This window comes from Ailuropoda melanoleuca, chromosome 13, assembly GCF_002007445.2.
Source record: "Ailuropoda melanoleuca isolate Jingjing chromosome 13, ASM200744v2, whole genome shotgun sequence".
NCBI lineage: Eukaryota > Metazoa > Chordata > Mammalia > Carnivora > Ursidae > Ailuropoda > Ailuropoda melanoleuca.
In genome coordinates, this window is record NC_048230.1 from 31,317,246 (window position 1) to 31,334,128 (window position 16,883).

Consider the following 16,883-nt stretch of genomic DNA (forward strand, 5'->3'; position numbering starts at 1 on the left):
GGGAAATTCTACATACACACACACACACACACACACACACACACACACACATTTTAAACGATGAACATAGCCTTTAAGTGGTTAAGAACTGTCTTGAGAAAAGCAGCCCAGCCAGAAGATCCCAGCCCCCCTTTCCAAATTCAGGGCTCTTTCTCTCCATCCCCAACCAGCAAACCGGAAAGAGTGATTTTTAGAAAGAAGGGTAGGACTCTGACCCGTCACGGTGACCAGTTCACTCTTGATGGCTCTCGAGTGCTCCATGCGGTTCTCAGAAAAGATCGTGGCTTGGCACTGGAAGTATATAACACGGTCCTGTTCCTCCACTGAGAATTCCAGCATCACAAAATTCTGGTTGTATGAAGTTTTTTTTTTCTCTCTTTTTTGCTTGAAACTGTTTGTGCTCAGTTTGAGTTTTTCGATTGTGAAATGTATTGGGGGCTTTTCCTCGGGGACCGAACAATTGACCATCACGACCCCGCCTTCTATTGCCTCTCTCTTGTCCAGTGTCACTCTGGGATCAGACACTCCTTGGGGGAAGAGAAAGTCCATTAGTATCAGGTTGCTATAGCTATGCAAGCCTCCCTCAGCTGTGTCACTGTGCTGGACCCACCTGAGGGTCTTCTGTTTGTTCCCAGAACCTCAGTGCTACCTACCAGGTAATTATTGAGCCTGTACGTGCCTAGAGCTATACCAGCTACTCTGAAAAATATGAAGTACATTTAAAAGGCAGTTGATGCTTTCAAAGTTTATAAACCCATAGGGAAAACAAGTCTTCCCAGCTGATACAATTAAAGACAAAACAAAACAGCCCGTATCTATTAGCATTACTGTGGTTGTTGTTATAATTTATTGACTGCCAACCTCAGCTAGGATTGACTTTATATCCATGACCTCATGTTCATTCTCATAATAAATCTCCTGGGTGGACATGAAAGATAAAATTGTGCCTATTTTACAGATGAAGGTGAAGCTCAGAGAGGTGCAAGATTCATCCAAGAGCTCATAGCCATCAAGCCCCAGAACTGAGATTCAACTCCAGGTCTTTCTGACCCCAAAGCCAGAAGTTGGGGTGGGTGTGGGAGGTGGGAGAGAGGAAGGATACATTGCCTCCGGTTCAAAAAAGTAAAGCTGAAAATAACTAAGCATCAGAATGTGTTGCAGAGATAATGAGTGATGGAATAGTCAGGAAAAAAAGGAGGCCCTCTTTGCCTGGGGGATCAAAGAAGATTCTAGAAGGAACAAGGCCTGAGGGCAATCTTGGAGGAAGGGTGTTATTTGGACAGACGAGATAGGATGGGGGCTAAGGACAGGCATTTCAGGGTGCACGTGCATGGGGACATTCCTTGTGTCAAGGAATGTGAGGGACTTTTCCGGATGGCAGTCTAGAGCAAAGAAAAGGGTAAGGGGAGAATGTATATTAGATGGTGAGCCAGGGTCAGATAAGGGGGTATTAGGAGGGTCTGGCTGAGACTAGATGTCTTGTCCAGGCTCTTTGCTCTGGTGGTCATGAGCTCCACCTTAAGAGTCAAACAGACTAGCTTATATCGTAAACCTGCCACCTCACTTGCAACTCTTAAGAATCTTTGTTTCGACACACCCAGTTTGGAGATACCAGGCGTCCTCTTGGGAAGGCGACCTATATTGTATTCATACCACTATTGTCATCTATGGTGACAGCTGTTTATGAAAGAATTCCCGTTTCATGCTGATCTCCCCAAAGGAAGGGATCATGTCTTCCTCATTGTTGGGTCCTCAGCCTGGCTCAGAGTGGGACTCAATAAATGTTTAATGAATGAATGAATGGCCTTTTGTCTACCTCAAAGACCTTAATAATGCTTAAGAGTTAGGCCAATTTTGGGGGCGCCTGGGTGGCACAGAGGTTAAGCGTCTGCCTTCGGCTCAGGGCGTGATCCTGGCGTGATGGGCACGTGATGGGATCGAGCCCCACTTCAGGCTCTTCCGCTGGGAGCCTGCTTCTTCCTCTCCCACTCCCCCTGCTTGTGTTCCCTCTCTCGCTGGCTATCTCTATCTCTGTCAAATAAATAAATACAAACTTTAAAAAAAAAAAAAGAGGCCAATTTTGGAATCCAAGAGACCTTGGTTCTAACCAGCTTTGCCTTGGAGCAACTCCGAGGCACGAACGCGCCGCTCAAACTCTCTGAGCCTGTGTCTGCCCCTGGAAATGGGGAGAACCACGTTTGGCTCCCAGCGCTACTGCAGCAGTTCAATGAAATGTGTGTAAAGCACGTCCAACTGTTGACTTCATGAGGGCCTAATAAGGGGGGCAGTTCTTACCACTGGAAGTGACAATAATGCGAATGACTGCTCTGATGACCAACCTGAGCACAAAAATGAAGAAATGACAGTTATGGCGGCCACTGCAAGGAAATACAGGGCTCACCTTCCTAACACTAGCCATTCAATCATCCAAATTTTAAGAAAAATTACCCTAAGTGTCAAAAGCCTGCCAGCACATTTCTTTTCAACAACATTCCCCAAATTCAGCCCTGTCAATCTTTCCTTGTCGCTCAAGTCAATACCAAGACCTGTTGGTTCTGGGAGGCCCCATCCTCAGTGGGGACAGAGAAGGGCTGGTCTTCATCCCTGTGGCTATTGCCCCTGGTGACACTAAGGGATGTCCAGCCAGCGATGCCCCTGATTGTCCATAGGATACCACAGACGAATTGGCCTGGAGGAGGAGGATGTCATGTTCCCCCATGGGAGCCTCAAGGACTGACAAAGAAGTGGCTAGAGATTGTATGCTCATGAAAGGAAAATGCCCCTGAACACTTGCCCATGGGTTCTTCCTGCTTCTTGCCTGCTGGAAGGGGTATCCCTTTCTAAGGATGGCCTGGCAGAGCACCTCGCACATTCATTCATTCAGTTCTTGGTTACTGAGCACACTTCACTGTTATAACAGTGAATCCTCAAAACAAAACAGTCTTTAGGGGTCCGTGTAACTACCTAGTGATCTCTATTTTAGAGACGGGAGTGAAGACTCCGAAGGTTGGGGGATCTGACTGAGGGGATACCGCGCGCTTTCTCAGCCTCTGTTCTTCTACCCTTGCTACACTCCACTTCGCTACCTTTGCTCAACGTCACCAGCAAGCAAACTCCTACACGATCCTCTGTATCTGGACCCAATGTCCCTTCCTCCAGGAAGCCAGCCTAACTTCCCCAGGAGGAATTGTTTCCTTTCACTTTTGTGCTCCCTAAGACACTCAGATCATATGACTATTAGACTGTAATTATGTTTGTAAACGTTTCTTCTCTTCCCCACCAGACAGCAACGGCCTCCAGAGCCAGCCCAGACCTGATGCACTGTCACGTCTTGCACCTGGTTTTCTTCTGACTTGCAGCCTTGGGAAATGCTTCTTGAGGGAGTAAATCCCTGACTGGACGGATGGAATCCTATATCTCTGAACCCAAATTCCCCATGATTTCCCTCGTTTCTCCACTTGTACTTCCCTTTTTCATCTGTTTAAGTTATCCCATGATCATTTATAGTGTGCCTACTATGAGCCAGATTCTTTGTTCAAGATACAAAAGTGGACAAAACCCCATCTCTTTCCTTGTGATCGCACATTCCAGAACAGCAGACGGGTGTGCAAGAAACACTTCCAATACAGTGGAATGGTAACTGCCATTTATTGGGAACTTTTTATGTGCTGGAAATTACACTAAGCACTTTACCTAAGAGATGTCTTTTAATCCTTCCAATAACTCCCCGAGCTGGGCATTACTATTATCTTCATTTCACCGATGAGAATTTTAAAGTTTAGAGAGGCTGAGGGACTTGCCCAAACTGGACTCCAGGCAGCAGCCAATGTCAACACTCAGCCTATGGCCTTTCTACAAATACCACTGAATGTGGAGATTGCATAAGAGCTGTGAGCACCAGGACCCTGGGGCTGATCTATTTTGCTTGGGAAAGTGTCAGAGAAAAGATCATCGAGTTGAGTCTTAAAGGAGGAAAAGCAGTTCATAAGGAGAGGGGAGGAAGAAGGGTATTCCCAGGAGAGGCAATAGCATATGCAAAGGCAAGGAGACAAGAGATATCCTGGCATATTGGGAGCATGTCTAACGCCTACATTTTCAGGTTAGGAAAATGCCAGGTCGGGGAGAGAGGAGGGCGGGGCCAGTATTACCAGCCATTCCATTACTGTTCTTGCTACCGCGTCTGCTATCGCACATCTGCTTGAGCTCTGTTCAGATGCAGGGACTCACCTTTCACCCACACCTGGTACTCCGAGGTGGTTTTCTCCTTGTTGTTCAGAATCACGGTGCATTTATATGTCCCCGCATCATAGACCCGGGCTTGGGGGATGAAGTAACTCTCGGTGGTCTCCACGGAGGAGACATTGTGAAACAGCACATCATTCTTATAGAAGAGCACCCAGTGCTGAGGCTTGATGTACGAGGTGGTGCTGATGTCCACGACGCACTGCAGGGTCAGGTTCTGCCCATTCTGCACCTCCTGTCTGGGCAGGATCTTCATGTAGACGTGGTTGATGGTGAAAGCTAGATGCCAAGGGAAGGAGAGCAGACGCAACTGTTATCTCAGAAACATCACCCCGCTGTCCTTTACCACATAGGATTGGTAGGATCACATCCTCTGCAGTGGAGCGTCCAGGGGTCCCCAGGCCCCCAGGGACCAGGCAGGCGATGACTGTGTGTGTGCCCACTCTCGAGGAGGCTCTCTTTCCAACGTTGGGAGCTGGGGTTGGGAGCTACTGCGTCTGGTGTGCTCCGTGAGCCTCCTGTCTCATCAACTTCCATGAAGCGTGAATAGAACAATCATGAGATTAGAAGCATTTTATTGAAATCTGTGAATGGCTAGTACAGTCAAATATGTCCAAACTCCCAAAGGCAGAGGATATGATGTCTATGTGAAAACCCCAAAGAGCCTACAGAGAGGTCATTTGAAATAATGCAAGTTGAGAAAGGTGGATGGGGGGCATTACTATAAAAAAAATCAGGATAGTGGTCACTTTGGAAGGGAAGAGGGGGATAGGATTAGGAATACACAGAAAGATAGAGTGTTGGTGACATTATCATTTTAGCGTTGGGTGGTGGGCTCACGTGAACGCATTATGTTACTAACAGCATGCATAGATAAATAAAACAAAAGGCAATTGTGCACAGATCAAGGATGAGCATATGTTATGAACCAGGGATTATAATCAATCCAATTCTGTGTACCTGAGGCCCCAAAAAGAGAATGTATCTTCTGTATGAGAAAAAGATACTGTGTAAAGTCTCTTTCCCATTCTTTTCCCATCCACCCAGTTCCCACCTCCCCTTACAGAAGTAACCACTGATGATAGTTTCTTCCAGCTTGTCTTTACACATCTATAAGCAAATACAAAGATGAAGTCTTACTTATCCCCCCACCCTCCATCTTTTACACATCCTACCTAAAGGTTTATATGGCCCATGAGGACCTCAGGGGCCAGAGAGAGTGTGGGACTGCGGGCACCAGGCGTTACTCAAGCAAAACAGGGCCCTGTGGCTTAAGTAAGGCTCCTAAAGATTGGTTCTTCTCAGACACTTTGATAACATAAAAATATTCATGGGCCATGTTTGATGAATGTATATTTATTGAGTTTCCTACGTATCCTGAATCTCCTTAACCCCAGACAGAGGAAGATCTTGCAGAAACCTGCATGCTTGGACCACTCTGCTATGGTCCCTCATGGGCTCATATTAACCAAATTAAATTTGGCACTCTATCAAAGGATGCTGTTAGGTAGGGACCTAATTGTGTCCCATCTCCCCACCCCCCCACACAATATTCATATATTGAAAACCTAACCCCTAGTACTTCGGAATGTGACTATACTTGAACATAAGGCCTATAACAAGGTGATTAAGTTAAAATGGGTCCTAATCCAATCTGACTGGTGTCAGATTTCTTCTTATGAGAAGAAATCTGAACAAAGAGAGACCAGGGACGTGTGTACAGAGGGATGACCATATCAGGACACAGCAAGAAAGCAGCTGTCTGAGAGCCAAGGAGAGAGGCCCTGGAAGGAACCAAACCTGCTGAGATCTTAGTCTTGGACTTACAGCCTCCAGAACTATGAGAAAATGAATTTCTGTTGTTTTAGCCACCCAGTCTGTGGGATTCTGTTGTGGTAGTCCTAGGAAACTCATGGATGCTGGTAAGAAATTGTCTTATGGAACCTGATATTGTCCAGTCGAGGACGCCACTAGGATGTTGTTCATGATTTCACTGTGTTTCAACTGATGCTGTGTTTAGGGCACCCAGGTGGCTCAGTTGGTTAAGCGTCTGCCTTCAGCTCAGGTCATGATCTCCAGGTCCTGGGATCGAGTCCTGCATCAGGCTCCCTACTCAGTGGGGAGTCTGCTTCTTCCTCTGCCCCTCACCCCCCACCTGCTCATCGTCTCTCTCTCTTTCTCTCTCTTTCAAATGAATAAATAAAATCTTAAAAAATAAAGCTGTGCTTATTCATTTCTATCTTGTAGATTCTGAAATTTTTCTAATGGATCTTGTTTTCCTTTTTGCTTTGACTGCTAAGAAGTAGAAACCCAAAATTTCATCTCTGCATCTAGCAAACTTTGGGATGAATTTCTATGTGCTAAAAGACCCCCCAGTTTTATTTGCCTGCCTTTACTTTCTTCCCACGCTGATTTCCTCCTTTATTTTCTCCTGTTGAACAATAATACGTAATTTTTATAAGTGGTCCCAAATCATTTTTTAAATAAGAAAATGTATAGCTAGCTAGCTGGCCAGAGATACTGGCAAAGATTGTCTTTCTTTCTCTCTCTTTTAATAAAGTCAAATCTTTCTGAACAATTTAGAATTTGGTTTGGCTACAATATGTCTGAGGTTTTAAAATGAATACAAGAGTCCATACCTGTCCCTTTGTTCTGAATAATCAAATGAACAAAAATATGGCATCTGATTGGTCTACAAGATGAAACAAGGTGATTGTTTAAATGCAAGTTATTTCCTGCAGCATTAACCTTTAGAACTCCCTTCTTTGTCTCTGTCTATTCCTTACTAGTTCCTGGTCTGAGGAGCCTACTCAGTGAGCTCTCAGAACGAAATCTCTTTGGACCATATTTAATTTCCCATCAATAAATATGGTCCCTTCCCAGGTAGGGACAGGCAATCTCACTCCCCCTTCAGTACCTCCTCCGCATTTTAAACCATGCTGTCTAGCACAGTGATTCTAACAGAAGGTAAGTGCAGAGCCAGATTGCCTAGGTCACATCCCACTTCCATTCAGAAACTGTGTGGCTTTGGCAGGTTCCTGAACTTTGAGCCTCAGTTTGCTCATCAGTACAATGGACATAATGATAGTGAGTATAAATGGGAACTAGAAACACAGTTCCTGGCACAGAGGAAGTGCTTGAGATGTGTTAGCCAGTTTACGTCAGTCACGGATACAAAGCCAAACTTGAGTCTTGAGGGCGCCAAAACTCTATATCCACTCCCTATCTCTAGCAAAATTTTTATTAACCAGATTATTAACAGTGACTTCTCCAGACTCCCGGGGTTTGTCACCCTGCTGTGTTAGGCTCCTTTCCTGTCATCATCCTGGATGAAGTGCACACCCGTGGCTGGTGTGTCAGGCCCCAGACGGGGACCCAGACCTGCGTACAGGAAGAAAGCCAGTCAGGCACGCCTGGGTCCACAGCCATTAGCTGGGTGATGCTGGGAGTTACTTAAACCCTCTAAGCTACCACTTCTCCTCCTATACTACGGGAACACTAGTACCCGCCTTCCCTCGTAGTTCAGTCTTGAAAAATGACTGAGCCAAGGTGGCCGAGAGCTTCCCCTGGAGCTCACCGTCCGTCCGCAGTCCCAAGTCCTCTCTATTCCAGACCCTCCAGCCTCAGCATCATCCCTGCCTGGGTCTCCTACTGACCAGACCTAATTCATCTCCTTCTTATAGGAGCCCTAGAGCAAACCTGGCTAAAGCATCAGGTGGTGGCTCTTTAGAGAGGATGATATCCACTAGACGGGGCACTTCTGCCAACTGGTTTTTCTAAGCAACGAACACACAACTGCTTAATAAATCAACTCCGACGGCTCACTAGAAGAAACATCACACTCCCACGGCCAGCGGCAACAGACAAGGGAGGAGCAAGGAAGGCAAAAGGGAAGAAGGAAAAGCATTTTCTAAAATGTATCAATAACTTTATGGTGAATTTATGAAACCCAGCTCTTCGACTAACACAAAACCTCGTTGATGTGACGCAACAAAAGCAGCAACCCAGCCTTCAACACCCCTACCACCTCCGTCTCCACACACATGGTAGGCAGCCTTCAGATGGCCCCGGGGAGGCTCGCCTTCCGCTACTCACACCTGCATCTCCCCACCTCAGACCAGGGTCGGTCTTGTGACCAAAAATACTGAAGTGTTCATTTGTTGCTTCGGAAATCAGTCTATAAAAGACGTTGCAACTTTTGTCTTGAGCACATTTTCCTTTGTTGGGACCACTCACTCTGTGCCAAGTCATGAGCATCCCTCTGGAGAGGCCCTCACCCTGTGATGAGCTTAAAAGCAAATCCCCCAGCCCCAAACAAGCCCTCTGTTCCCTGTAATCCTGACCAGCCTTCTATGGGCAATTTCCCGACAGGCCCTGAGCCAGAATTCCCAGATTCCTGACCCTCAGAAGCTGTGAGGTAATAAACTTGTTATCTCAAGCCACTGAATTTGGGGGTAATTTGTTCAGCAGCAATACACTACCCAACTGATCTTCAAAACTCTCTACCCGGTTATTAAGATAGTATAGAAAACATTGTTGTCTTTGTGAATAAACTGTTCAGAAACAACCAAGCTGGATTACTGGGCCCCCTGGAGGTTCACAGATGGGTGGTAGGGGGCCCACGGACCACCTTCAAGTGTAGGCAAGTGTGTGTGTTTTTGAGGGGGATGGGGGGAGAGGAACCATAGCTTTCTTTACTGAACCCAAAAGGTTCAGAACCATTGTGATGAAAGTCTGGGGTTAGGCAGCAGCCTAAAGAGGTCAGATCTTTTCAACCTGGACAGAGGAAGGCTACCGGAGGGGGATCCAGATAATAAAGTCACCAGAGCACAGAGAAGGCACCCATGGACCATTGTGCCAAATCCCCAAACCCTAAAAGAAGGGCCTGCTTCCCTGTGCCTCGAGCCACCAGTCAGCGGATGCTGATGCTCCTTGGGAAGATGAGGCATCATGACTCAGCCAGCCTCTTGGGCAACCTGGAAATGACTCAGAAAGGGAGGGAGGAGAGCCCCCTCCCACCATTGTCAGGAAAATTACAGGGAGCCAGCTAGCACGGAGCCCCTGATGAACTCTGGTGCTCAGCAGAGAATGTGCTGACCCATCTCATCTGAATCTTAAGCATCTCCGAGTTCAGTTTGGGTCCCCTTCAGTGAAACATTTACTGAGCACCTGCGTCGGACGCTGGGATTACAAGGTGAATAAGAAATCATCCCTGCTGTCCTAGACCGTACAGGCTGGTGGGGACCCAGAGAGCTGAAGTACAATGCTATATGCAATGAGAGGAAGGGTGGCCCAGGAGAGGCCAAGGGAAATCTGAACCAGCCTTGGACCAGGTGGGGCGCTCCAGGCAGGCGATCAGCATGTACCAGGACACCGGGGCATGAGAAATCATGGGTTTGGTATTTCCACGGGGAGCGCCTTTGCTGCAAGCATTTTCACCGCGTAACTATTTGCTGTAAAGCCACTTTGTTGTAAAAGATAAAATCACAAAATATAAAAGAGGGACATTCAGTAAAGAGGACATAAAAAGCATGAGAAATGAATAACAAAACTAGAAAGCTATTATAAAACACAAAATAATTGAATACATTTCAAATGTGTGGAGATTCATGGCAATTCTATGCAAATAACTAATTGTATTTCATGGATTGTACCTAAGCACGTGTCTCCAAAGTCTTTCATTTATAGAATTATACTTTTTTTTTTCTTGTTGATGGGTCTCATTCTTTTTTTACTAGTTTCTTTCTCAATAAGAGAGGTAGAGTTCTAGGGCGACTGGCTGGCTCAGTTGGTGGAGCTTTTGACTCTTGATCTCAGGGTCATGAGTTCAAGCCCCACGTTAGGTGTACAGATGACTTAAAAATAAAATCTTAGGGGCGCCTGGGTGGCGCAGCGGTTAAGCGTCTGCCTTCAGCTCAGGGCATGATCCCGGTGTTATGGGATCGAGCCCCACATCAGGCTCCTCCATTGTGAGCCTGCTTCTTCCTCTCCCACTCCCCCTGCTTGTGTTCCCTCTCTCGCTGGCTGTCTCTATCTCTGTCGAATAAATAAATAAAATCTTAAAAAAAAATAAAATAAAATCTTAAAAACAAATAAATAAATAAAATAAAAATAAAAGAGAGGTATAGCTTCCAAATACCCATGATGCGTATTTGTAACAGGACTTTTGTACTGCATGGGGAAGGCGTATTGCCTCCTACATTGTTTGTTCCTGGTGTATAGTCACAGGTCTATTGATAGCTGTTCCCGAGTTCTATGGGAAATGTCGGTTCAAAACTCTGCACCACTGTATAGACCATCATGAGGGCTAAGATTCATATAATATAAAAATGGAGCACATGTCAATGGAGAAATGAAACCAAACTCAACCAGCTGATGAAACCAACAAACTGCCAAGCTGTTGTTTAATCTTTCACAGCAAAATTGCCTTATGGCCTATTAGTTATACAGCAAAAATGCTCACAGCAAAGATGTTTGTGTCAAAACTACGTAGAACCAAGAAATCAGTGCATTCTGGGCAAGTGCAGTTACAGGACCCAGACTGTGGGGCCTGAGGGGCCAGGCGGGCCAGGCAGGAGATGCCAGAAACAGAGGGCCTTGCCTGGGGTGCTGACAAGCTAGGCCTGCCTGATGGTATTTGGGTGGGGGAGCGGTGACAGGATGACACCTGAACTTCAGAAAGATCACTATGGGCTGGAGGGAGAGACCAGAGGCCTGTAAACCTCCTGGACCATGGTTCAGGTGATAGCCCAGGAGGCCTGTGGTAGGGCAGGCACAGAGGGACTGGGGGAAGGAGTGGACTTCAGAATATTTAGTGGATAAGAAAGGACTTGTTTTCTGGGGTGATGAAAATGTTCTGGAACTAGACAGTGGAGATGTTTGCACAACATCATGAATGTACTGTCATTAGTAGCAAAATTTGTTATATGTATTTCACTACAATAAAGAAAATACTGGTGTGATTGAATGTGGGGGTTGAGGCAAAGAGAGGAAGTTTCCTGGGTTAGGTACCCAGGAAGGTCTGGGTGCTGCCAACCGAAGTAGAGAACGCCAGAAAAAGATAAAGGACGGGGACCTTCCCCGTGATGCCATTGGGTTTGAGGGGCCCAAGGGATGGCTAGGAGATGTCAGCCATTGGCTCTCCTATGAAGCCTGATGCTCAGGGGAGAGGACCAGGGCAGGCATGTGGAGGTGTAGAGGGGTGTGTTGAACTCCGGAGACATTAAGACCACAGAGCCTGCAGAGACCAGGCAGAGGGGTAGGAGAACACCAAGGAAGAGACTCTAGAAGGTCAAGGAAGGAGACTTTGTGCAGAGGCAGCACAGGGATCCAGAAAGCTAAGGGCTGGGAGTGTTCACGACATTTGCTATTACAAGGTCCTTGATGACCCCTCAGTGAGAGGATTCCAATGGCAGTGAGGTGTGGGGGCCAAGTACCAAGTGAAGGCAGACCGAGAGCAGGGGAAGCAGAGACAGCGGCCATAAACCAGCCTTGAGAGAAGCTTGAGGAAGGGAGTGGATGCATAGGGGGACACAAGATAATGGAGGGAGGTGGGTTGTTTGTGATTTTTCTTTTTCTTAAAAGAACAAGACCTACCAATTGTGTTTGTAGACTGAGGAGAAACAGCCAGAAGGGGGTGGGGGATCGAGATACTAAGAGTGGGGTAGGTGCTGAATAAGTGATAGAGCAAGATGGGGGTGGGGGAGGGAGTGCAGTGAGAGATGGGCTCAGAGCCCAGGTGGACAGGCTGGCCCCCATCAGCCACGAGGGCCGAGGGCCGACAGCGCTGAAGCTGGAAGGGAAGCCGGGAGGATGGGTGGGGAGGCAGATATGCCCACAGCTGGGGCAGGGCGGGAAGTGGAGGGAATCCCCTCCAGACAGCGGTGTTTTCTAGGTGAAGATGAAGCTGAGGTCATCTCCTGAGGTGGGAGGGCTGGTGTGGGGTACGGGAGCCCGGGATGAAAGGAAGAGAAAGGGCCAAGGCTGACCAAGGACCTCAACCGCAGAGCCGGCCATGTGGAGTCGTGCATGTCACTGGGCGGGTGGTGCCTGTCACACATGCATCAGCATGGTCATGAGTGACCGCAGGAATGGGAGACCTGGTCCTGGCCCCCACGCTGCTAACACCCAGTTGACGATACACAAGTACCTCATGGCTTCTGCGCCTCAGTTTCCTCAAGCGTAAAACAAGGTGGAGGCCTGAGGAAGCAGTGGGAGAGTCTCCCTGCTCCAATGCTCCAAGTCCTGCAGTTCTGAGGTCTTCCCTGAACATAAAGAGGCTTTTCTCCAGGAACCCCGGGAAGGGGTGGGGAAGGTGGGAGAGACTGGAGGTCCTGGGAAGCAGCCTGCGTGTTTGCAGGGTGTGGTGTAGACCAGAGTGGGATATGCGGGCAGCAGGGGAGAGACGGGGTGCGAAGGAGGGCTAGGAGCAAATGGTAAACAACTGCTAGTCATCACTTGCCGCACAGGCGAGCCACCTCCTCTTATCTCATCCTAAGACACACTCTCTGGGATCAATTCTCTTATCATCCCCATTTTACACAGCAGGGGGGGGAAAAGGCTCAAAGAGGCCAGGTGAAAGCGGCTTTAAAGATCTGAGTTGGGCTTCTGGCTCCAGACAGATAGCCATATTCTAGACAGTGGCGGCCCTAGTGCTGATGCCCGGCTAATTGGCTCTCACTTAGTCCAGGCGGTTATTTCTGAGGCACAGAGACATCATCGGTCCATTAGGATGGTAGGAAGATAACAGATATCCTGCCTGCACCGGTTACTGTGGGGGTCAAATGCCCACCAAAGCACATGGACACTGGGGCAGGAGACCAGCAGACTGGCTTTGCTAGTAGCCGCGCTAGCCTTTCCATTCCTGGAGCCGCTGCTCAGAGTCTGGGCTCAGCAAACCAGCATCATCCACGTACATCATCTCCCAAGAGCTGTACAACTGTCCGCAACCTGGTCACCCCCATTCTTTTGTGGAGTGAAGTGACCTCTGATAAAGGGAGCCTGTTCTGTGGGCGCTCCCTCCATTTAGCCCCTGGACGTAGCCAAGCATCTTACTTTTATCTCAAAGATTCAAAACTAGCTCCAGAGTGGATGATAAACCAACTTTAAAGATAGGCAGAAACCCCCTTCCTGTGCACAAGCACAGCTTCACAGGTCAATAACAAATGAAATCCAATATCTGTTTTAGACCACTTAGAAGAAAAAGTTATAACAACAATTTCAAGTTGTGTTCTGTCCTCATAAATCTAATAAATTAATTACATCTCATTTGTGATTAAAAACAATGGGGGATGGGGAGAATACGAAAATAAGAAATTTATGGTAAGACAACAAAAAATAAAATATGGAATCACTCCTTTTGTATCACCTTCCAATCCAAACAAATAGCAATTCACTAGTTTCTAGAAAAAATGTATGTGACTTCTAGAACATGCTGATTAGAACTTGGCTTAGAACGAGTATTTTATTCTAAAAGCGTTCTAAAAATGCCAGAAGGGAATAAACGTTAGCTCTTAATTAGAATATTTTTCTCAGTTCTTATAAACATTAAACCCAAGCAATCTGATGTGAGTTTTAAGAATCCTGAAAAGACACAGCGAAGCTAGATAGAAACTTTACAACTTACAGTTTTCTTGTCCCTCAAGGCTTGGACCTGGAAAAGACAGAAGAAATATGTTGATTCCATTAGCTTCGATTCTCATGAAGTTTAAGTAATGTGGGAAGAGAATAAAAACTCACAAATCAGAAGCATCAGCAGAAGTCCTAGCCACATCTTGCCCTCTTGGGCCCACTCCAGCTGCATCTTGAGAGCCAAGACTTCGGGCAGGCAGTTCTGCCTTTGGGCCATGCCCCTGGGGCAGAAGACGCTTCCCACGTGGCCGAGATAAATCTGCCCTGTGAGAGTAGAGAAACCACTCTGGTAACTTCTGGCGCTGCAGGGAGACTGGCTGTAGTACTGGTCAGGTAATGGCGGCCATTGCTGGAAACTGGAAACAATGAAGCATGGGCCGGGCTGATATCTCCTCAGGAAATGACTGGCCTTCCTGAGGGGCCACTGAACGCAGACTCTGTTTTAAAGGTACAAGTGACATTTGCCTCTAGTGCCCCTGACTCTCCTGTCTCACCTGGGTTTGGAGCCCCTTCTCATGGTAGGGTGAGAGGGTTCTTCCCTCTTCCAACCTCTACCCAAAGGGCTTCTCTCTTTGGACACCCAACAAGATCTCCCAATTTTTCCTGAGCTCATCTCTCCCACCCCCACTGCCTCTTTCCACGCAGCATAAGTCTGGACCTTCTGCCTTTCCTAACAATGCTATGGGACAGGGCTGACTCTCCTGGAAAATTGCAGGTTCATCAGACAGACCAGCTGCCTTGGGGCAAACTCAGCTCGGAACTTGCTGTACCTAGGAGACTCTCCCTGGCTTCTGCAGTTGGTTTCAGTGTGGATAAAGGCAGCTCTGTGAGATATGCGTTCCTTCTGGCTGCCCCCTACAACCTGTACCTTTATTTTATTTTTGTTTTTTAAGTAGGCTCCATGATCAACTCACGACCCTGGGATCAAGAGTTGCATGCTTTACCCCTTAAGCCAACCAGGCACCCCCAGCCTCTCCCTTTAAATATACACAGAGTACATCAGGCCATAGGTAGCTTTCTAAGATATGAATCAGTTCCTTTCACTTCCCGGTTTGAAACCTTGTGATGGCTCCCCTCTGCCCTCCAGAGAAAGTCAGTTTACAATCCTCCACAATCCAGCCCTTGCTTACGTCTCCAGCCCAGTCTCTCACCAATTCTCTCCTGGCCCCTACATTCTGATTGCTAGAATTTATAGTTCCCAGGACACATCACGTGTCTGCACCTTTGTCGAGGCTGTTCCCCTGCCTGGAGGACTCTTGCCCTTCTCCCTTTCTGGCCCATTCCTACCCATGCATCATAACTCAGTTTAGGCATCCACTCTTCCAGAATTCTCTCCCGTCTCCCCCACACCGAGCTGCCCTTCCTCGGCATCCCCCTCTGTAGTCCTCATGTCCCTAGTCTTCTCTCTGTGAGGCACTTTCTATAGTGTGCCATAATGACCTGTCCTCCCCCCAGTGGACTGCTGGCTGCATGATGACAGGGACAGTGCCTGGTACCTGGTGGGTGATCAAAAAACATTAGTAGAGGGGCACCTGGGTGGCGATTTTGGCTCAGGTCATGGCGTCAGGATCGTGAGATCTAACCCCCCCCCCACATCGGCTCAAGCTGGGCGTGGTGCCTGCTTGGGATTCTCTCTCCCCCTCTCCCTCTGCCCTTCCTCCCCCCACGAGTGTGTGCCCCCCCCCCTCTCAAAAAAACAAAAACAAAAATACATCAGTAGAGTGGATGATTGGGTGAATGAAGATTATTACTGCCTTGAGGTCGGAGGGCAGTGTTGTTTCTGAAATGCTACCCTCTGATGCTGCCACTGGTAAAGCTAAGTCAGCTTAGAACCGGGACAAATAGAAACCAAAGACTTCTCTGCCCCAGGGCAAATACCAGCTAGAGAACAATTCCTCTCTCTGGTGTATGGTTCAGTGGAAGTTATGAGAAGAGCTATTAAAGAGCCACGCAGAATAAAAGAATATTTTCTATTGTGTCAATTACTTTTGGTGTTTGGTATTCTCTATTCCCCACTGTAAACTCTCTTCTTTAGCAACCTACTGGAAATCACCCCCACCCACCCACCAAATTTTTATTTGGCGAGAAAAAAGAAACACCATGAGTCCTAAAATAGATGTTGGTTTCAAAGATAACTTTCGCCTACCGTAGAGTAACCAACTTTTGCTTCTCAAAGTAACGTTCAAGCAATGGTGGTAAATGCCCCACCCAATGCCCCTAAGTCCCAAAGTAAACTTCTAAGACTTAGTCATTGTTTCATACACAATGCTAATAGTTTTAGAACACATGAGAAAATAAAACTTCATTTCAAAATAAGTCTTAATATTTTAAAAGAAAAGCAGAAAAAACTGTATCCCACCACTCACACCATGCCCCAGAATAAATTCCAAATGGACCAACTATCTGAAAGGACAAATGAAGCCATAGAAGTTCTTGAAGAAAACATGAAAGAATTCCTCATGACCCTGGAATGGCAAAGGCTGGTTTAACTCTGACATAAAATCCAGAAATTATAAAAGACTGACAAATTATACTCCATGAAAAAAGAGTTCTCCACCCCTCCCCCCCGCCAAAAAAAAAGTTCAGTCAAGAGAAAAAAATACAAACTGGAAAAAAATATTTTCAGTTTACATCACAGACAAAGAGCTAACCTCTCTAACATGTAAATTAATATGTAACCTCTCTAATATCCACCCCACAGCCACCATCCCTCATTGCAAACACTTACCTGCTTTCTGTCCTTATGGGTAAAGTTTGCATTCCTAGAATTTTATAAAAATGGAATTATACAGTACATACTTTGGGGGGGGTCTATCTTCTTTCAATCAGCGTCGTCAAATATTAATTTCTTTTTATTGCCGAGTGGTATTTCATTGCATGAATATATCACAGTTTGCTTATCATTATTTACTAATGAACATTTGGGTTGTTTCCAATTTTGAACTAATAGAGAGGGCTGCTAGGCCCATGCCTTTGTATGGACATACACTTTCATTTCTCTTGGGTAAAAA

General features: G+C 46.8%; 1 protein-coding gene across 9 annotated transcripts in view; it reads right to left on the reverse strand.

Moving 5' to 3' along the window:
* PECAM1 (platelet and endothelial cell adhesion molecule 1) overlaps positions 1 to 16,883 on the reverse strand; it is a 69,903-nt gene that overhangs the window by 41,920 nt on the left and 11,100 nt on the right. For 8 of the 9 annotated variants that reach the window (XM_034641872.1, XM_034641873.1, XM_019805171.2 and 5 more), the window contains 4 exons: positions 13,981 to 14,136; positions 13,868 to 13,894; positions 4,228 to 4,521; positions 216 to 527 (listed from right to left, as the gene is read on the reverse strand). In XM_034641872.1, coding sequence (XP_034497763.1) covers positions 216 to 527; positions 4,228 to 4,521; positions 13,868 to 13,894; positions 13,981 to 14,089 — 742 coding nt within the window. In that variant the 5' untranslated portion in view covers positions 14,090 to 14,136. Of the gene's footprint in view, positions 1 to 215; positions 528 to 4,227; positions 4,522 to 13,867; positions 13,895 to 13,980; positions 14,707 to 16,883 lie in introns of those variants that run through there. The other variant, XM_034641871.1, reaches the window with a different exon arrangement.